Source organism: Octopus bimaculoides, chromosome 1 (assembly GCF_046866305.1).
Source record: "Octopus bimaculoides isolate indiv1 chromosome 1, ASM4686630v1, whole genome shotgun sequence".
Classification (NCBI taxonomy): Eukaryota; Metazoa; Mollusca; class Cephalopoda; order Octopoda; family Octopodidae; genus Octopus; species Octopus bimaculoides.
Window position 1 is genome coordinate 106,551,914 of NC_142928.1, and position 22,869 is coordinate 106,574,782.

Consider the following 22,869-nt stretch of genomic DNA (forward strand, 5'->3'; position numbering starts at 1 on the left):
CCAACCACTTCAGAAAGTATCCTGAGTTTTTTTTTTTTTTTAATTTTTTTGTATGGTATCAGCATTAGTGTGGTTGTCAAGTAATTCACCAGACTAGATCCTTCAAATGAGTGGTAATGTTGTAGGAAGTAAAGTGGCTTTATGCCAAGTGTTGAGATACTGAAATATGTTAGAGGGATAGGAACAGGAATATTGCAGTAGAGAAGATACATGGCTACTCCTGCAGGAAAGAGATATAAAAATGGTGGCGATGCAATGTCGGGATTTACTCTTATGGCGCAAGAGAGCGAACAGAAGATAGAATTGGGAAAAGTGAGTGGGTAAGTTCACAAGAATGTGAAAGGAGACAATCAAACATATCTTTGTCAGAACTTTTCCTTTTCAAGAGCATGTTGATAAATACTGACTTAATACATATTTGTATTTTGCAGAAGAGGATGAAATTACTCAAATGGATTTAGGTGGTCTCTCTAGGAACTCTACAGCACAAAATGCAGACAAAAATGATCAAGCATTAGGTAATGTAGATTGCTGTTGTTTATTTCCTTTCTATTGAAATAAATTAAAGCAAGAATTACATTTATTATATATTTGTTTTTTGTTTTTCTGTTCATAAATCATGTACTTCCTTCTTCCCTTAGAAGATGTATCTGTTGAAAAATGATTAAATCACTTACTCAAGATTTTATGATCAGTAACAACAATCAATGAGTGATCATCTCTATCGTTTTCTTAATGAAATCAGATGTATCCAAGCCCACATTTTGTTTACTCACAGGAGTTTCATTTGAGCCTGCAAAAGCTAATATAACACTCATTAATTTAGCAGTATTGCTACTGCCTTCAGCAATTATTTCTTTCTTCGGTCCAGTAGACTCTGTGTACTGCTCAAACTCCTTACAGAAGAGTTTCTGGCAGTACACAGTATAGAGAGCACAGTCCTCAATGGCCGGTATTCATTTGACTTACATAAAAAGAGAATTAGAGAGTGGAATATTTGAAAATTTTTTTTTAAATGCAATTGAAATGGAATCATACTTTACAGAATACAAAGAGGGTCTTTTTTTTTTAACTTGCTGGTTCTAAAGAAAGGCAGTGATTACGACTATTTAGAACCACAAGATTGATGCGAGATGGAGAGATGAGTGAGATGTACCTGAGTAGAAGTAGCACATGACATGCTGGCTCTGAGGAACAAAACTCATTAATGGTCACTATTCCTCAGAGTAGTAGAGAAAGTGGAGAGAAGAAACAGCATGCTTGTGAGTTAGAGTCTGAAACATGTCTGTGATTGATTTTATGCCAATCAGTCAGGGAGCCATTCATTGTTGTGTGAAGTCATATAAAAACAATATGATAGACTCTACTGAGAGCAATGAAATTCTTACCCCAACTTCTACACTTTCTGAGAAACCACCTCCCCTACTAATTATATCATCTAGGTAACAGAAGCTATAGACTACTTCTTTTGGGTCATTTAAGCATTTAAGAGAACCTATTTCTGGCCGGTTCATAGTACATATTGCCCTTGTGCATCTGCCACGAGCAAAGTTTACTTCCTCTCTTACCCTGCCTATGATTATACAACATCTCTTGTGTGTTCATTGCTTATATTGGGCATAACATGTTGAGATTATAGCTGCTCCTTTTCTGCTTATTAAGCAAGCCCATTTCCTGATGCTACCATGATCTTGTCATCTTTCCTACTTACTAACACCTTCGTATTTGTTAAGTTTGCCTTGAGGCCTCACCAGCTGGACAAGTAGTTCAGTTGGTCAAACAAGTGAATCATTGAAATTGACAGAGATCCATTTAGTTATATATATATATTAAAATAAGTATTGGAAGTTAACATAATTGACAAAAATGCAGCATGCCCACAGTCCAATGATTGGAACTACTAAAAAAATACAAGAAGCACTACATGTTTTTTTAAACATTGCCAAATAGGGAAGAAGATTTCTTGAAAATCTACCAAAGCATCTTATACAAATGATTGTTAGTTCCCACCATCTTTGTTTTTATGACGATCATCATGATCATGATAATTTTTTATTTACCATTACATAACAAAAAGCTTTGTCATCACCTGTGTCTTGTTTATTGTAGACCGAGCAAAGGAAAAGGTGCAGGACCTTGAAGAAGAGCTGAATATAGCTAGAAAGAACTACAGTCAACTTGGTGGCATGATTTCAGAGGAACAAAAACAAAGAAAAGACATACAAGAAAAAAATCAGTACTGAATTAAGTTTTCAAATTTAGTCTCACTTGCTGTCAGTATCATCTTCATCATTAATAACCACCACCACCACCACCACCACCACCACTACCAAGAACAACAATAACAGCAACATATGTAACTTGCTGTTATTGTCATCAACACCCGATAACCACTAACACCATCACCATTTCATCTAAGTAGTTGTCTTTGTCACTAATCCAGTGAAAGATCAACTTTGTCACTGATCCAGTGAGAGAGTTTCAATAATGTTGCTTGACCAGCTAGAAATAGAGGTTAAATATTTCTCACACCACGCCCTGACTGCATTTAATAATGTGGCCTGGGGTATACTATGTCTGCGAAAAAGATGGTATGATCAGGGCAGGAATTCCTTCAGCCATTGGTTAGTTCAATGAAGGGCTAAACAACATCATCACCATCACTATCACCACCACCACGACCATTGTCATTACCACCACTACCACCACCAAGATCATCATTGTTGCTACGGTCATCATCATCATCATTATTGTCAATATCATCATTTTAATGTTTTTATTGTTTTAATACCTGTGTTTTATAACTTGTTATATTGCCTCTTGGTGGTGGTAAAATGTTCTTTCATTTATTATTTTGTCATCATTTAAGGCAGCGAGTTGGCAGAACTGTTAGCACATCGAACAAAATGCTAAGTGGTATTTTGTTTGTCTTCATATTCTGCCAAGGTTGACTTCACCTTTCATCCTTTCAGGGTTGATAAAATAAACACCAACTATGTACCAGGGTTGATGTTATCACCTAGCTCTGCTCCTGTAAAATTTCAGGCCTTGTGCTTTTAATAGAAAAGATTGTTTTGTCACTATTTGTTTGTCTTTAACTACTTTATATGGCTTGGCGTAAGTAGACAGGGAACACCTATGACTTTTGCAGAGCTCCAAAGAAGTACTGGGGAAAAGTGTTATTGCATTTGAAAGACCATCAAACGGGATACTTTGCAAGACAGTGAACTCAGCTCAGGACCAAGAGCCTAGTGGTGGTAGTATCAAACTGATTAGCAGAATAGCTCTCCAACTTATTGGCAAGATGGTGGTTGGAGCTGAATAAACATGTTAGATTAAATACTTTTAGGCATTTAGTTCTTTTTCATTCTGAGTTCAAATTGCACCAAGATTGACTTAACTTTTAAGTGGCATACAAAAATTATTGTCCTTCCACAAACTTTGTGTCCTTGTAAGAAGTCAATATTATTTGACATCATCATCACCATCATTACAATCACTTAATGTTTGTTTTCCATGCTGGAATGAGCTAAACAGTTTGACAGAATCCAACAAGCCACAGAGCTATGCTGAGCTCCATTGTTAATTTGGTATGGTTGCTACAGCTGGTTGTCCTTCCTAATGCCAACCACTTTACTGAGTGTACTGGGTGCTTTTTATTTCGCAACACTGGCACTTGTGAGGTTGCAACTAACTTGAAAATCTCAAAAGAGAACGGAGGAAAAGGAAAAAGCTCTTGCTGCTAAGTGAGGGTGAGTTTCCAAGGGGGAAGGGGACTTTAAACCAAGTGTCAAAGGTTGCAGTATGATAGACAGACAAGCTACAGAAGGGATACATGATTACCACTCATATAAGCATGGGTGAGAGTAGCTGGGAGGAGCTAGAAGTTGTGATGGAGTGCCAAAGCAAACTCACAAGGTACAGGAAGGAAAGTATAAGAGAGAGCATAGACAATGGGTCAGGAGAGGACAGGGAAGAATAGGTGCATTCATAAGTTTGTGAGGGGAAAACAACAGAGGATCAGAGAAGGGAGTAGTGAAAGTTCCGTTGATGGGAAATATCAGTATAGAGAAGGGGTATAGATCAGAAAGTTGGGGGATGATGTGCAAGGTAGAGATGTAGGAAAGCATAGGGGTAACTAGAAGGAGTGGAGTGTGATGGCATGTATGAGAGGATGTGAAGAATGAAAGCAAATATGTAAGATGTTAAATGGATTAGAATGGAATATGGTAAACTTGAAATTCGGATAATTTTTAGAGATTATTGAAAAATATGTTACAATGAGTCTTGCAAATATTTCATAGTTCTGGTAGGCAAAATAGTGAATGTGTTATTTCAAAGAATAAAAATGGGATGTACTGAAAAAGCTGTTCCACTTAGGGTTCATTCTTATTGTTGGCAATCTGTGTCCTAATCAAACTGAATAGGGAGATGATTCAGGTCGATTGTTACAGATTTTAAACGAAATCTGTCAGATGGCAACCTGTTATACTCCACCAATCAAGGAGCCTCTAAGTGGCTGCTTTACCGGCAAGAAAAAGCAGCTAAATCTCCCCTCTACTATCTTTAAACAAGACAAATGGATATTGGATAATAAAGTCTTAAATACACTGAAAATAAGGTGGAACAGTCATGGTTAGAATTCCTTTGATCATAGGTTGCCTCCAGCAGATCTGATATGGAGGGTTGGCAAAACAATAATTTGAAAATGTAAACATCTTTAATAGCATTAAATAAATATGTTAACCCACAGAAGTTTTATTGTTAAACAAATTCTATCTTACTTGATCTTTAATCGATACTTAATATGATGCTTTATTACAATGTTTTATAATAGTCTTCATAAAGTCTTTGGGATTTTACTGAAATGTAATGACTAAATGTACTTGTTTAATTTTAAAGAACAATCAAAGAATTGGAAACTCAGCTTGAGTATGAGCGGCTACGTCGAGAGAAATTGGAGGCTCAGGTTGATGAGTGTCAACAACAGCTCGCTCTAATTGGAGCCAACTTCTCTTCTGAAGACACAGATGTATGTAGCTATCTTGTTTTTAATCTCTAACAGTCATTTTCAGCTATCATTAAAATATCCATGCCCAAAGGGTTATCATCAGGGTCTATAAGATTGGGATTCAACTGATACATTGTTCCAAGACCCAAAGAGTGAAGCAGAGATCTATGACCCCCACCTGCACCAAAAGAAACCCTTATAGTTCCTTGAATTTTGAGAGGAATCCTGCCCATCCCAGGGCCTGAAAGTGAATTTGTTGACTTTGCCAAATTTTTCTTGACGTTCCCTGCAGTTAAGAAAATATAATTAATTAATAATATTGGGTTGTCCAGAAAGTTTGTGCCAATTTTTAAAGGAAAGAAAAAGGTCAATAAATACTTGCCATTACATTTTAATCAACCAAATATGAACCATTTTGTTGCACAATGCGTCTCCATCTTTCCTTTAACTTGAAAATAGCCTCTTCCCAGAATTGAGGTGGTTTCATGGCAAAGAATTTATCAAGGTATCTTTTTACGTCATCCAAGGAATTGAAATTTCTACCATTAACACTATTCTGCAGAGATCTGAATAAGTGGAAATCTGAAGGAGCAATATCTGGTGACTATGGAGGGTGGGGTAACACATCCCAGCCGAGCTGCAGCAATTTTTGTCTGGTTTCCGAAGAAACGTGCGGTCTTGCATTATCATGTTGGAAAACAACACCCTTCCTGTTGGCCAATTCTAGACGTTTCTCTTGAATTGCTGCTTTTAACTCGTCCAGTTGTGTGCAGTATTTCTTAGAATTAATTGTCTGGTTACTTGGGAGAAGCTCAAAGTACAGAATTCCTTTCCAATCCCACCAGACACAAAGCAAGACTTTTTTTAGGGTGAAGACCCACTTTTGGGGTGGCTAACGGTGGCTCATGTCGCTTATTCCAGGATCGCTTTCTCTGAACATTTTGGTAGATAATCCATTTCTCATCACCTGTCACAATTTGCTTTATAAAAGGTGCGTTTTCATTCTGTTTATTAAGTGAATCACAGATGGAAATGCGATCCAAAAGGTTCATCTCACTCAACTCATGTGGTACTCAAACATTGTAGCAATTTGTGTACCCAAGCTTTACCAGGTGCTCATGAATGACGGATTTTGATAGGTTGAGGCTTTCTGCCAATTCTTGGGTTGTGCAATGTAGGTTATTCTCAATTAATGACTTGATTTGGTCATCATCTGTAGTGGATGGTCTGCCTGATCACTCTTTATCAATAAGGCTACAATCTCCAGCTCAGAACCTTGCGAACCACTTCCGTACAGTTCTTTCGGATAAAGAAACATCACTGTAAACTGCGCATATTTCTTTGGTTGTTTGTGAGGTATTTTTCCTTTTACGGAGAAAGAAAAGCATCAAGTGCTGAAAATGAACTTTCCTATCTTCCATTTTAAAGGGTTACAGAATTAACACAGGTTATGGGAACATAAACTGTCTTCCACGAAAAGATAGCTTAAACTGTGCTCTAAATGGAAGTGTAGTCAAATCCTATTTCATAGACTCAACCACATTTCTAAAATAAGTCGAAAGGTAAGCTACTATAAATCGGCATGAACTTTTTGGACAACCCAATACTTATGTGGTGGAAGAAGAAAATATTAGCTCAGTGAATGATATTGATTTAATCTCAACTTGGTACATCTCTTATGTCCTTATGATAACTTTTGACTTCTACTCATTACTTGTACACTAGTGTATATTAATATAGTAATTCTGTTATCACTTATGTAGTAAATTTGGAGATTCCATTGCTTCACTGAGGAGGATTAATAATGCTGAAACATCTCTACAGTTGTCATCCATACTTGCCATGATTAGATTAAATAAGTTTAGTCATTGAGTTAATGTTTTCTTCACCACATGTACAATCAATTAATTTTATTTTTTGCCTCACTACATTAAGTATGACGGTAGGAACTTGATTGTTGATTTTTATGTGGATAGCATCCCTAAGAAATGCTGTTGTGTCTAAATTTCTTAGCCTTATCTCTGCTCCATCTTTCCTCAACCAGCCATCAGTTAAGAATGCTTTTCTACTCAGTATGCATTTTATATTATAATTCATGAAAAAGAATAACAATGAAACATAATGTGTTTCAATATTCTTAAAGTAGAAATAATTACTTTCTTTGAGTTGAATTGTTCTACAAATTCAGTTTTTTTGTGTGAATTCTTGGAATAGGTGATGTTACAGAATTAGTTGCAGGAAAGGTGTCAATCAACAAAGAATAGAAATACAACTTAAATACATCCCTACTTTGAATATATATTAAAAAAGTATTAATAGATTTCATATTTCATAATCTTCAGATTTCTCATAGATTATTTTTAAATGAAGTTCTCTGAATTTTGTTATCATTTGTAGTGGGCTTGTTTTCCCACATATATACTTTGTGTTTTTCTTCTTTTCTTTTTTTAATTTTCCAGGCAAGTTCTGATATCTCAACAAAGCCATCAAATCAAGTGCCTACAAAATATGCTAAATCACCAAAGGTCAACCATAAACATAAAACTGAAGGTATATCCATTAAGCGAAGTGTCAACAATGGCAAAAAAGTCAGCTGTTAAGTGACACACTGATACACACTGTTTACTTATCCAATACTTAATATATTCTTATATCACTGTATTTTATATCGATAACATGGGTTTCAAACTGACAAATACCAGGCCCACTGAAATATTAGTGAATATTTTTGGGGCTCCCCTCTTTATATATGAGAACACAAAACTTTTTGTTTGTTTTTTGCCATGGTGTTGGACAAGTTTTAAGTTTTAAACCATCTTCATTTTGTTTGTCTCCTTATTAATCCTTAAAGTGTCTCCACTCTCATTAGAGGAAACACTGTACTAAAGTAATGATTTCTTACATTGCTATGAAATCTCAGGAGGAGGAGGAGTGAAATTCTGATATTTCTTTATTTTGCAAAGGCATTAAGTTATTTTGATGAGTGAAACAGAAATATTGTAGTAAGTTATTGAAGTAGATTTCAAGTGGGGTTACAACTTTTGTTAGAAGATTAATATATTTAATCAACAACAGATTAGTGATATGCACTTAATAAAATACTTTTTGCAATTCATTAGTATGCACTAAATATCAAGAATACAGTTTTGCTTCATTTGTTAGTCAAAATGAGTTTATCAGATTTAATGACAAATTCTGTGAGATAGTAAATTATTTTACAAAAATTAACATTATTCCTAAGATCCTAATAAAATGGTGATTGTACCTCTCTTAAGTAATATTTGCACGAAACAGTCTTTTTTATTAAGCTATTAAGTTGTGATATTTGTAACTGAATAAAAAAAATGAAATTACCCCAAAACATATTTTAAACTTTTTTTAAGGAATTCATTACCCTATAAATATTAATGTTAAAGCAATTCAAAACTACAAAACTGCATGTTTTCACATAATTGAGTCTGATAATGATTTTGATATTTGCTAGCAAGTGTTGTAGAGGGAAAAAAATAAATTTTTGTGTAACCTCTGGTTAAAAATCTATCTTCTCACTTTGAATGTTTATTTGACCTACAGGTTTGGAATATGATCTTGTTTTATATCATAGTTATGTTTAAAATACCAGTAATTCTGGCATTAAGTACAATCAACATCTCAGAAAAAGAAATGCACGTTTTTTTTTTCTTTCAAGAATATTAGTGAAAAAGTCTGAATTTTTCTTCTGGATGTTAAGTAATTATTTTGTAAATACACAAAGATAAGAGCCTACAGTTATATTTATCCCTTCAGGAATTTTTAAGATCAATACAGCCAGTGCTTAGATCCATAAAATATATTGTGAATGCCTAAGGTGTCAATCACAAAAAAGAAGTACGCTCTATTTCTTTTTACTATATATGCTCCTGTAAATATTTGTCTTGATATTTTGAAGGTACGATATTTAGCATTGCTTTCCTAATGTGAAATAAATCTCTTCTTGGACACAATACTGGTCCATCTCAAATAGCATTCGTAGTTGCTCTGATGCTTGTTTTAAAAACTAGGTAAATTTAAGCTTACCATTTTAAAACTCATGGACCTATGCTACAGTTATTGTCAAATTCACGTTTGTAGTATTCTTAAGAAAGCATAAACACCATATTTTCTTATCCTGTAAATATGAAACCTGTTGGCTATATAAGTTGTTAATCTCTCTTAAAATAACATTAAAGAAATATGAAACAAAAAGGAAAAAACAACAGAGCAATATATGCTGATATAATCAAATTTATTTCTCTAATGAATTAAAACAAATTTGTCATTGTTTAATTATAATGTAGTTATATAAGCTGTTTGTTTCTTTTGCAAATTAATGTGCAAGCACTTTAACACTTCATTTTTCTCAATTTCTATTTGATGGGAAGAAATTGGTTGGCTGAAAGACAAAAATAATGGGTTTAGTTTAAATTTTGTTTAAATACGCAGAATTGCTATAGTTAAAAAGGAAAAGTAACAAATTAGTGGAAGAACATTATTGAAGAAGTCTAAATTTTGGGGTTCTGTGGAAACAAGTGATGAAGTGACAACAAAGAGAGAAATATATTCCCCCAGGTTTTGGCATCGAAAGGCTGCCACAAGATTTTTTTTAGGTGCAGGCATGGCTGTATGAGAAGAAGCTTGCTTCCCAAACACATGGTTCTGGGTCCAGTCCTACTTTAGCTTCAGACCAATCAAAGCCTTGTGAATGGATTTGATAGAGGGGAAACTGAAAGAATATCTATCAGAGTTGTTTGATAAACTCTAGAGAGGAGAGAAATTTAGACAAAACACTCCTGATCCCAAACAATGGATGAATGTCCGAAAATTGTAAAACTTCAGCACTACTGCACAGAGAATCACTGTAACCTGAGTTGAATTTCTTTTATTAAAACAAAACTCAAGGCTCTTTGTAAATTTTCAACTTTTCTGGAATGATGACTAAGTACCAAAATGGACAATACAGACATTCTACACTTGGACCAACACACACACACACACACACACACAGAATATATATGTATGTGTGTGTAGATGCACACTCTGGTCACTCTACATAGCTCACCATTAGACCCTTGAAATCAGATATAGATAGAATCAACAAAAACTACTAGGGAATATGATCAGCAAAATCTGACCAATTATGACTTTGCATCGAATAGGTTTCAGCTATGATTATTTTTTTTCTTTTGGTGGGCTTCTTTCTGGGCCTATTGACCAGTGTAAATTCAGTACATCATGAACACTTGACAGAGAACTTTGGGATGCAGCAGAGAGAGCATTGGCAGACATGGTAGGAGATGACCAACAGTGATGGCAGACAGCAGCTGACAACACAAAGGCAATGAACAGTCAGAGGATGAACGACACAAGAAATCAGAAGCTAGTAAGCAACTAACCACACTTTATTTGCTGCTGTGACACCAAGAATAAAAACTCTCTGGACGTTTTGTTGTTCATAGTAATGAAAAATATCATTTCTTGTGTACAAAAAGAATAAATACACAGCCACCCAGTGATCGGATAGTGACCTACTAATATCCCGCACATGGAGAACAGTTCTCTCCTGCTGACGTTGGTACCCACTTCCAGCATTTGTTCCCTTACAAAACACCAACTTGCCTGTTCTGTCTTTCTGAAGCTTAAGCTCCAGTGTAGCTCCTCCAGCCATTGGCTCCGGTGGCTTCACAATCAGTCCAAGTTTCTTCAGATGTCTCACAACCTCTGTGGCAAGCACTACGGTCTCGTCCACAAGGATGTCATCTATGTAGGAATTGGTGGCCCTTCTTATCCTCTCCACTTGTCCCAGGATGGATTTGAGCACTGTCACCCTGATCCTCGGTGCAGAATTCAGCCCAAAACCCAGTCTTATCAGACAATATGTCTGGCCCTTGTATCGCACCAGTTGGTACTGCCACAGTTTTTCGCTCCCATGGAGCTGCAAATATGCCGACTTCAAGTCGACGATCGTCGCTGCCTTAGTCCACTGCCTTTCAGGTTATGCTGGTAACAGCTCACTCTGTTCTTCAGCATCAGAGGTCCCTCTTTCCAGGGCCAATCTATCGTCCATTGCTGACCATCGAACGCTGCCCGAAAATCCTTGTCTTCAATGGCGTAAGCAGTGCAGCTCCTCGCAGGGCTCTGCTCCCGCTTACATTCCTGACTCACGACGCCCCCAAGGCACGAAACGAAACTACGTCTCTTCCAATACTGACACCCACAAAGTGGTCGATCGCGTCCATCCCCATTACAACGTCAATTCCGTCTACCACGTAGTCGATCACGATCGCCCGCAGCCTTAGCGTTGTGCTTCGCACCGCTATATCCACATCGCTGCTACCCTTGCATTCGATATCGCTGCCGTCGACCACCCGAACGCTAATCGTCCCGTTCTATTATTTTGTCACCCTCGTGGTCACGAGAGTCGTCGTGCAGCCCGTGTCCACAAGGGCCTTGAACATGTTTCCCCTGACTACGACGTCAACTACGAGCAGTGGAGATGAGCCAGAAGAAGAGGGCCATAACGTCAATGGTCAAGGGACTGACCGGAATAGGAAGCGTGAGAAGGGAAGTGCGGGGGAGACAGGACAGTGTCGGCCTCTTTTCATCCTTCACCGGCCGTCGCGGTTTTCTGCAGCTGCCATCACCACTGTCTTCCGCCCGGTGTTTTTGTGTCAACACGTGGGCTTGAACGATGAGCTCGCTTATCATTTTGTTGCCACCTGGCAACTGTTGTAGTCGCACTGATACATCGTCGGGAAAGCTATTCACAAAGGCCAGTCGCGCTACTTTCTCAAGTCCTTACCAGTGAGACCAGACAACACAACCAGCCTCCATACCTCCGCAGCGTATTCGTCAACCTGGTCCCTTCTGCATCTGATCGTTCCCAGTTCAGCAAAAGCGGCGTACTCTCCATCCGTGTAAGCCTCTCTGAAGCGCTGCTCGATCTTCGCCGCTCTCAGTTGTTCTACCTCATCCATTTCGAGGTACTGTTCCAGCGCCCTCCCCTCCAAATACAGCGCGTTGAGGCTCGCTACATCTTCGATGCTTTGTAGCCTGGCCACACCTTTGACCTTTCGAATCCAGGCTACTACGTCACCTTCGCCATAGAAAGGTCTAATGACATCACTGCCGACCCTTATCTTTGCTGCAAGGGGACAACGACGCCTGTATAGAATTGCCGAAATAGCTTGTCGTGCGTGGGAAATGAAAAGCTGTTCACCTATCTTCCTCTCTCGTCTGCGCCTGTCTAGTAGTAGTCACTCCGGTGATCCTGCTCTACCCTGTCACCCAGTATAAGCAGCTGCTATCTGATCAACCTGGGAGCGAACTCCCTGACGTCCGTTCACGATACCTCGGCCGGCGAAAAGAGGCCGACCCTGTCCTGTCGCCTCTGCACGTCCCTTCTCACGCTTCCTCTTCCGGTCACTCCCTTGATCATTGACGTCCTGACCCACTTCTTCCGGTTTATACCCACAAAAGTATTGTACAGAAGCTCGTAATGAAAACGTATTTAACATAAGCTTGCACAGCAAAATGAACAACGGGAAGGGAAATGCTACTGGTAGTATAAACCAATATCTCTAGTGAAATTTTTAAACAGTGTTGGCTAAATAAGAGACTTTAAAATATTGATAAAAGATAACATTCTTCTAGAAAAGATAGAAAGAGAAATACAGAAATTACTGCATTGTATGTGTGTGTATGTGTGCTACTTACCACACAGGCTCTATATGTACAAGCCACTCTTCCTGATGGTTGGCAAAAACACGTATTACAATTGTCATAAGAAGGGAATGAGTCATTAACATAGTACACTCGGCCGTTGTAGTGGCAGATTTCTGAAAAAGAACGAAAATTGCTTTGCTTTGTTTTTCTGTGGTTTTTTTTTTTTTTCGTCATTATTCTAACATGAAGTTTAGATGGTAAACTCTACGCGGGTTTGGTTCAAAATTGTAATTCTATTCTCATTCACAAAATACGCCAAAAAAAACTTATTAGGAAGTCAAAGAGGATAATTACCAATCAAGAGATGGATTTTCGTAGTTTTCGTCACTGTTTGCAATTACCTTTAAAAAAACTTTTTTAATGTATCATATAGATTTAATTTTTGACGCTGAATCCGAATTCGCGAGCAAACTGAATATTTAAAAGCTACGAATAAACCAACAGGAGCTGCTAGAAATAACTGTCAAAACATTGCTTAAAACAGACAGTTATTAGTTTTAAAAATTCAAGAACGAAAGTTTGCAATACACTCTAGGGATCTAGTCTTTCTCATTCGCAAAATGAGTTCTCCTTAATTTTACTCAGATTGCTTTCAATCCTGGTGCATTAATGCAACTCTGAATTTTGATTATGATCAACCAATTACTTTATCTCGAAAATTAAAGAATCTGATGTTATTTGGAATTAAAGTTAGGAAATTTGGGTAATTTTAGCCAATCAACAGACAGCGTAGCATTAGCAGCTAGTTACCATGACAACCGCACGCTGTGTTGTGGTTTACTGTTGTTTGTGCCACTGTTGATACATTTTCATCTCAAAAATATTGTTGATTAAGCAAAGAGTTGGTCGATCTTTATTGAATATATCTACAAGAAGTAAATTCCAGAAAGGTACAGTAATTGTTACCTTCTCATAGACAATGCAAATAGTTGAGCTTAGCACAAGTTTTTGAAGCACTCATGAACAACAATCTGCAATTCTTGATTAACGAGGTACATTAACTTTGCCAACTTTTCCACATCCTTCTAAATCGAGGCAGCTATTGATGGTATATTCTTTTCTAGATGTCCTCATATCAGGAAGGCTGTTAAGTTGCATGTGTTGACAATGACCAAGCTCAGATTCGCTTTAGTTTCCAAATATTTTATGTACCAGCGCAAATTATTGTGTAAGTGGTACAGGGCATATGAATCACATCCTATCATGAATACTCGTTGAATGACGCTACTTATTAAGGAGAACTATGAAAAGGAGAGAAAAATAAGCAAATTGAGAGACTATCAGAAATGAAAAACGATCGACAAATGAAAATCCTGAAGTAGCTTTAAGTTGAATTAGCTAGCCTTCAATTAATTGTTGTCCCAGAAGGTTCTAGAAGCCGTGTGGCGGGAAAATCTGCACACTTCCCTTAAAGTTGCTGCTTCAAATAGAAATGAATTAGTTAGTGCTGATTGGTTAAACCATATTCACGAATGATGACATCTCTTCCTTTTATAGAAATATGTTAAATCGTAATTCTAGACCGTACAAATCGGAGAACTATGGCTTGAATCTAAACCAGGTTCTCGTAAAAATATAATTTATTCGCAAAACTCTTATTTATATAACTTATACACAATAATAACAACTAACAAGTAAAATAAATCGTTATAAATTGCATAATTACCACAAGTTCCTCCTGACAAGGTAAAAGGACAAATGTTTTACAGAAGTTGAGGCACATGACATTCATATTGTTCTTACTTAACTCCGAGTTTGTTCTGATTTATCACAAGGCATTCTTTTCATAGCCGTTACTTTAAAACATAATATATCTAGGACTACATTATCCATCAAATTATTTATACAGCATGAAGTATATGATGAAGACATAAGATTACATACCAATGCTAACGCAACCAACCAGTGTACAGGCAACCACATCTTGACCTTGACAAAAACATGTGTTGCAGCCATCAGAGGACGGGAAGCTTGTGTTGACTCGATGTATCTGTCCATTATAATTGCAGTGTTCACCTTGCATTGCTAAAAATCGAACGTAAATAAGTTGCTTTATTTGGGAGAAATATCAAGTTCTTATGGCATATACATAGCTGCACATAAATACGCATTCATCTCATTCTCCTTTATTATACATATTCACATATGTAGGCCTATAGGAAAGTAGGTTATACATCATTAGATGTATACCTGACTTTCCTATATAAAATTATGAATATAACGGAACGCTGAACTCCAGACTATCAACTTAAACAACATTTATTCAGGTGGTAAATATATACATCTTTAGCTCTTGTTTGTTGTTACAGCTTCTCTGTGTGTGAGCATTGTGGTTGGGACGTTGGTATGTAGATGTAAGCGAGCTGTCGAACGTAAGTCCGAAAGATGGAGAGAGACAGCTAAACACGTCCATGCTCAATCGCTGGCCAGCAAGAAAGAGACTGTCTCCAGAGTTGGAATGTTGGAGACACTGCTTGACACGTCCATGCTCATGGCTGGCCGACCGAGAAAGAGACAGAATGAAGCGGGAAAGCTTGCTTGTTGAATTCCACGCATGCGTGAGACTACGCATGCACACGGCGTTACTACAGGGCTCCCTTGCCAGTGCGGAAACGCACGATAATATGAAATCTGTTAGAACGCCTGAGGCAGGATGGCCACTGAAAACCACCCACAAGATGTAGCACAAACACACACAAAGAAAATGAAAGAAAGTGTGTGAGTGCACAAGTGTGTGTGAGAAAAAAAAACACAGAACATATTAAAAGTGTCTGTAGAAAAAAAATCCAGTTCGTACAAGAGTCCCACAAGGAGATAGAATGTCTGTACTCAGGAAGTCGTGGTCAGTTGTGACCGGTTACCTGGTACGGAATATTCAATTCGGCTAGCTCTTACTGTTGTGCGTGAGTGGATAAATTCCACTCCACAGTGAAGATAAAACCGAATGTGTTGATCTGGTGTGTCCCTGGTGGTGGGGTTGTTGGCGCACGACATTGTGGTAGACAGTACATTGATGGTGAAGACGTCGGCGCAGGAACTGCTATATCTGTGTTCTGTATGTGTGGTGGTAATGATGTTGACAGTGGTGATGATGTCCTGTTGAAACTTGGCGACGTCGGGGGGAATGCTTGTAGTTGGTAGTAGTAATTGTTGTCGTCACGGTGGTAATCTTGGTTGAACGAAGCTGGTGGCGAAAAAGGCTGCTTGGTGATGAGTGTTTGAAGAGGTGCGCTTTTACAGACGATCGACAGACAAATCTCTGTACGTCCATTAGCGAAAACCTCGAAGAAAATTTTCTTAACCCAAGATGAAAGAACGACCATGCGAACTCAAAAAGGAGAAATGGTGACGAATGGAAAAACAGAGGACTCCTTTTATTTAAACGTGTCACACGGTCGAACACAAAATATATATCAATGATGATATACAAATAATGTTATACTACGACAACATAAATAGCCAGTAACGAGACGATAAAAGATGACCGTATGAAATGAATAACAAGAGATATTTAGTGTGGCATAAAAGATGTATGTGTATGTGAGAGTGTGAATGCGACATATAAGAACATAATAAAAGACAGGCCGTCTATATGTATGTGAGATATCACAGCAGATAGAAAGTCAGTACACGTGAGAGTTTTATACCAAGTTCTTGGGTACACAATAGTATGAGTCTGTATGTGAAAGAAGTGAGGCTGTGAGTGTGGCAGAGCTGATCACTAGTTGTGATGTTGGCTTCCATGCCAGGGTCTTGAGGACAGACATTCGTCGCTGGCTGAAATTCTCTTGTCTGTTTATTAACGTGGTGAAGCTAAGTCACCTAACAGAATCGAAGAGAGAGATTTGCCGCGGTGGTTTAGTTTGGTGTACATAGTAAGTCGTGTTGACTATGGTTGGAGATGTTGGTGGCGTAGTAATCGTAGAATCGTGTTGGTCATGACGATGATGCTGGTTAGTAGTTCAGTCTCCATGGCCGCATTTGTTCTTTAGTCGGGTTCACCAGGTATAGGTTGGTAGTCCAGAGTCCATGCTGCGTTTTTCTTCGTCGGGGTCACCTCTTTATAAGAAAGTGGGTTATTGCAGCTCAGCGGGCTGCGTGTTCGAATCACGTCGGGGTCACCACTTTATAGGAAAGTAGGTTAAACATCATTAGATGTATACCTGACTTTCCTATATAAAATTATGAATATAACGGAACGCTGAACTCCAGACTATCAACTTAAACAACATTTATTCAGGTGGTAAATATATACATCTTTAGCTCTTGTTTGTTGTTACAGCTTCTGTGTGTGTGAGCATTGTTGTTGGGACGTTTGGTATGTAGATGTAAGCGAGCTGTCGAACGTAAGTCCGAAAGATGGTGAGAGACAGCTAAACACGTCCATGCTCAATCGCTGGCCAGCAAGAAAGAGACTGTCTCCAGAGTCGGAATGTTGGAGACACTGCTTGACACGTCCATGCTCATGGCCGGCCGACCGAGAAAGAGACAGAATGAAGCGGGAAAGCTTGCTTGTTGAATTCCACGCATGCGTGAGACTACGCATGCGCATGGCGTTACTACAGGCCAATCACGAAGGAGGTGTAGATAACTGTAGATCCTGTTTTTATTGGTATATGTTATGTCTTCCGATTTAATAATTTGTGTTCCTAAAAACTTCGCCAAGTATGTAACATGGAGGTGTTAACATAAATTTGACTATCACAAGAACATTATACACACACAAACACACACACACATAAATACACATACACATACATACATAAACATACACACGCACACACACAAGTACGCGTGCAACAAACTGAAACGTCGACGGTTCATACCCTTATACCGGTATTGCATTCTGTCCGTGGTGAAGATCATTACTCTAAAATTACTCGGTCTATCAAGCTGTAAATAGGTATCATTGCGATGTAAGTGTCAGGAGCACTTTAGAATTGACCAATGCAGATAGAAAAGTAATTCAGTAGTGGACAGGAAGGGCCACAACAAAAATGTCTTCTGTTATGTAATCGCGGATCTTTATGTTCTTAGTTCAAATCCCACCGAGATAGGTATTGCTTTTTATTTTTCTTTATCAATAATTTAAATAACATGATGGCAAATCATATACATACATACATACATACATACTCACATACACACACATACTCACACACACATACATACATACATACATACACACACACACATACATACATACATAATACACGATGGGTGTCAATTCGTTAGTATGACTATCACTGACAAGTTATCATATTTCTGGGTTTTTTGTTTCTTTCTTTTTCTCTCTTTTTTTTTTTCAGTGACTGCGGGACTTACAATATAATGGCAGCAAATGGCTTTCGTTTTTTTGTTCAGATGCAGCTTTCATTCTCATGTGGTGCAGCAGCCAAGAACTCTTTTTGTACATCAGCTTGATTCATGTGCTTTATGAATTCAGATTGACTGGAAAATTCTATACCACATAGGTTGCATAATGGATTAGCTGCTAAAAGTTGGTTGTCTTTTAGTATGTTTGCATAGGTAACTTGTGAGACTAGCTCTGGAGAGACAAATTCATCCGCATTCATCACACTTAAAACGTTGGACTACTGGACCAACAAGTTGTCTTTTCCTGGCTGCTCGTTTTACATTAGTCCATTCTAATAAAGATTCCGGAAACTTCCTGATGCGGTTGGTTATTTCTGTCCAGAATTTAAGACTCTTGTTCGTTTCACCCTTGTATTGAGTCAGAGAATTGTTCACCTAGTCCTAATGTAGCAATTTTGGCTTATGCTGTGGACTTGTATCAGACGTCACTTCACTATAAAGGATTTGTTTTAGGATGTTACTGTCACTAGTGCCATCTTAAGGCATAGTCATACTGGGCAAGTCGCCCTGGGGTCTTACGGGTCTAGAGACCCAATTCTGATCTGTTTATGCTTTGGTTTACTGTCAATAAATATATACTATAGGGCTCAGTGCATGGATTTGCCCAAGGATCTATAAGGCTGCTAAGGCAGCTCTGGCTGTCATTTAGTCGAATAAGATGGCATATTCAATGGAGTCTATGTTTATGGATGTCAGCTTCAATGCTGAATATGTCAGCATTTTGGAGTGCTTCTGAATCGGGTGTAGGTGTGCTCAGTTGAACACCTAGAATAATACAACGGCATCGTTAGTGGAATCACTTTTGGATTTTGAGATGTCTGCGGTAGACAGCCTAATTTTCACAAGAGTAAAGCAGTATTGTGAGGATTTTTACACTATATACTGCACTGTTGGTACCTTTTAAAATTTCTTTTTGACCCCAAACACTATGATATATATATATATATGGAAGAAGAATAGCGATCGAAGTTTAAGAAAATTTTTACTTACCGTTACTTTGTATATATACCATACCGCAACGGGTAGGCTAGTGTAATAGTATAACACAGTTCGTAAAGCATGCAAGGTAAAAAGAGTTAATTTCGGTCTGTATATATGTGTACACAATCTCATAGTAGCATATATAAAGAGATATGGTAATGTTACAGAGAAAAGAAAGTGAATTAGTGAAAGTGAGAGTAGTGGGACGAAGCAACAATTTCGTTGATGAGTTACCATAGTTGTCCCTTTGTACCTTTTCCTTTAGTGACGGTGTTTTGTTCAGCCGGTCAGCCAGACTCGGTTCTCACCAACTAACTTTTGCTTGGGAATTTTCTATAATTATCGCTCGCCAGATCACTAGAAAGAGACATGCCGTTATCCAAACAATGGGTATTTGGGGAGGTCTATTGTTCTGTCAATTTAACTTTCCACCGAATACAAAAGGTTAGCAGGGGTCAAGTGGTAAAGACATTATTCTGCTTAGCGAAGGTATCTGGCAAATGTAACTGCTGTCAACGTAATGTTTCTCTATGGGAAAAGTCCGTTGTACTATTAAGTGAAATTTGGTGATTGAGGATCGAATCCATGCTATGCCTGCATGAAGCTACTATATGTGTGTGTCTTTTAAGTTAACTTTGGAAATCATTATCGAACTAATTAACTTCCGTTAATCAGTTAATTCTTTAAAAATGTAACGGAAGTTATCGATAAACCATTTTTATTATAGAAAAAATACCAAAAAATCAGTTTTTGCTCTAAAACTACCTAAAAACACCTTTAAAAAGTGCAAAAACTATAAAATCAGCCTTTTTTTGGCCTAATTAAGGGCTTTAAAACCCCAAAACTATATTAATTTTTTTTTTCTGTTAGAATTTTTTTTAATGCTGATTTTTTTAGTTTTAACTTTTAAAAGACCTAAAAAAAAGGCTGATTTCATAGTTTTGGTCCTTTTTTAGGTTTTTAAAAGCTTTTAGAGCCAGAAAAGGTTAAAAAAGAGTGCAGTGTTGAAGAGGCCCTACAGGGTTGCCATGGCCAAGGCACGTGCCCTCTGGAACCAACAAGATCGCAGCACTGTGGCAGCGGACAGAATCTACGCTGAGGTGAGGAGGAAGCTGGTTGTTTCCAGCACGATGAGAATCATCCAGAACAACCAAGAAATCAGAAGAACTTGTAAGCCGCTGCAGCATTAAAGAGCCATTGGCGTTTTCACATATCTGTGATACATTTTATTTAGTCAGTCATGGTCAAACTCGTTTAACGGGTTGACAGCCATCATGTATGTATGTATGTATGTATGTATGCATGCATGCATGCACACATGCATACATACATACGTATGCATGCATGCATTATGTATATATATATATATATATATATATATATATATATATATATATATATATGTAGATATGCTTCTCTGTATTTTTTTTCGGCTCTCTGTTCTGAGTTCAAATTTTGTCATCTTTGCTTTTTGTCTATATAAAGTCGATATAATAAAGTACCACTCAAATACTGGAGTTTATGGGTAACGTCTGGCACTTTCCCTTCAAAATAACTTGCGCCTATTTATTACTGACTAACTTAAAATAAGATTTGAAGTGATTAAAAAATACGACATTGACGGTTAAATAGAGAAATTAAATAAAAGCTAGAAGAGTTTAACTTACATGGTGCCGAAAGAACGACAGTCAGGACTGTAAGGATGCCGACGAAGATAAGTGATTTCATTGTTGCAGGATCGGAAAACTAACTCGTGTGATTGAAATACCGGAGTCTGTTGAAAAAATAAGAAAAGCAGGGCTACTTTTATATCTTATGGTATTGTTCAGAATATCTTCTGACGTCATATGTTATTTTTGTATTTGTTAATTCTATTCTATACACGTTTAATACGGACTTAGCCACACCAAAACCAAACACATTAAAAAAAAAAGAAATTTTATTTTATCTTATTTTATTTTTAATTTTTATATATACTTGTTGCATCATTTTGTTGATTTGCTTTATGGTTGTTTTATTTTGACAAAGTTTGCTTTTGGATGTTTATCTCGTGTCAATTATCTCAAGGAGTTAGAGGAAGAATTTTGGGAGAAGTAACAGAAAGCATAAAAAAGTAGGTGATTGATTAATAGGCTGGCAAAGAGGCGAGAAATTTAACAAAAAAGAAACGGGTTTAATCAACTAAAATAGAATTGGAAATGCATTCAGAAAATTGCCAACCATTTCCCATTTAATGTGTGTGTATGTGTGTGTGTGTGTAAATATATACCCATACACACAAACATATATATACATGTGTGTGTGTGCGTGTATATATATGTATATATATATATATATATATATATATATATATATATATATATATATATATATATATATATATATATATATATATACACGTAAATGTCAAACAATGAAGATAAGTACCCAACACAGCATTGGTAGATAGAATTTCTTTATTTGTGAATTAAGGCTACCATTGGTTTCATGTTAAGAAAAATATCTTAATATCTTAGGAATTTTTTTTAATCTGATCACATGGAAGAACGATGTTCATCTCCATTTTGGATAAACGTATATATATATATATATTACATGGAAAAATGCGAGCATAAAAAGTAATTGTCATAAGATTATAAACCTGGAAAAGTACAGGACAAGTTATTACACCTGAAAAAGTATAAGATAAGCTATTCTAGTAAAGTAAAGAATAAGAAACTTTTTACTTAAAATATTGCAGCAAAGAATGCAACTTCTTCTAATTTATCACACTTTACAGTTCTCATCTTTTAAATTTATTGTACAAAACTGTTCAGCTAATTTGTAAGTTTGTCTGATTAGTCACTTTTCCGGTATTTAAGGTAGTAAATTAGCCAAATTCTACTTAAACAAGTATAGTGTTATTTGTAAACGATAATAAAATAAGTTTTAATATTCAAATTTTAATTTTAGCTGCAATATTTTAATTAAAAGGTTTCTTATTCTTTACTTTACTAGAAGTAATAGCTTGTCCTGTACTTTTCCAGGTGTAATAACTTATCCTGTACTTTTCCAGGTTTATAATCTTAAGAATATTACTTTTCATGCTCGCATTTTTCCATGTAATTCATGATTTTTCCAAGCATTGCTGTTATAAGGTAATTAATAAATTAAGATTTCACCTTATAAAATACTGAAAGATAATATTTCAATTTTTCCATGTAAGTGATGATAATATTTCAATTTTTTTCGTGTTTAATTCAAATATATGGTGTGATTGAATTATTTTATATTACCCATCCACACCAAATTAATGGCAGGGATTTTTACCATGTTGTTGGTTGCACTATGGCTTACTAAAAGTTACAAACAACAAGACCCCAAATCCATCAGTATCAAGGTTGATTTGAGGCTAAATAACAACATTATGGTAAATTTCAACATTATGGCAAGTTACCAGGTTCACCTTAAGTAACCTAATTTTGCAATATTAGGAGGTCACAGGAATTCATTCAACGAAAAAAAAATTCCAATGATTCCGGGATTGGGGGAGAACCTCCCCCCCCCCCCACCTCAATTTTCCGAACCAAAATAAAGGATTTGCAGCATATTAGGTCAGGGTACTTGATTCCACGCAAAAAATCAATTTTTTCTTTTTCTTAGTGAAAATCGTGCGGGTGTTAATATAGAAATTTACCATAATTTTGTTGTCATTTAGTCTCAAATCAACCCTGATACAGCAAACCTATTATCAAAGACATTCCAGCCTTCAGCAAACCGTC

The 22,869-nt window shown here is 36.9% G+C and overlaps 2 protein-coding genes across 6 annotated transcripts in view; one reads left to right on the top strand and one right to left on the bottom strand.

The window, feature by feature from the left end:
• The window catches only part of LOC106872285 (ankyrin repeat domain-containing protein 42), a 42,498-nt gene extending 33,951 nt beyond the window's left edge, over positions 1-8,547 (top strand). For 4 of the 5 annotated variants that reach the window (XM_014919212.3, XM_014919214.3, XM_089355450.1 and 1 more), the window contains 4 exons: positions 432-518; positions 2,110-2,236; positions 4,903-5,032; positions 7,471-8,372. In XM_014919212.3, the coding sequence (XP_014774698.1) occupies positions 432-518; positions 2,110-2,236; positions 4,903-5,032; positions 7,471-7,611 (485 nt within the window). In that variant the 3' untranslated portion in view covers positions 7,612-8,372. Of the gene's footprint in view, positions 1-431; positions 519-2,109; positions 2,237-4,902; positions 5,033-7,470 lie in introns of all 5 variants that reach the window. The other variant, XM_052968964.2, reaches the window with a different exon arrangement.
• Positions 8,548-9,256: 709 nt separating this feature from the next.
• On the bottom strand, positions 9,257-20,938 carry LOC149137671 (uncharacterized). The gene is made up of 4 exons (XM_089355476.1): positions 20,776-20,938; positions 14,636-14,776; positions 12,743-12,864; positions 9,257-9,422 (listed from the first exon to the last, which is right to left on the bottom strand). Exons 1-4 carry the CDS (start codon positions 20,834-20,836, stop codon positions 9,390-9,392), a joined length of 357 nt encoding a protein of 118 aa, XP_089211602.1. The 5' UTR covers positions 20,837-20,938; the 3' UTR covers positions 9,257-9,389.
• Between the last annotated feature and the right edge of the window lie 1,931 nt (positions 20,939-22,869).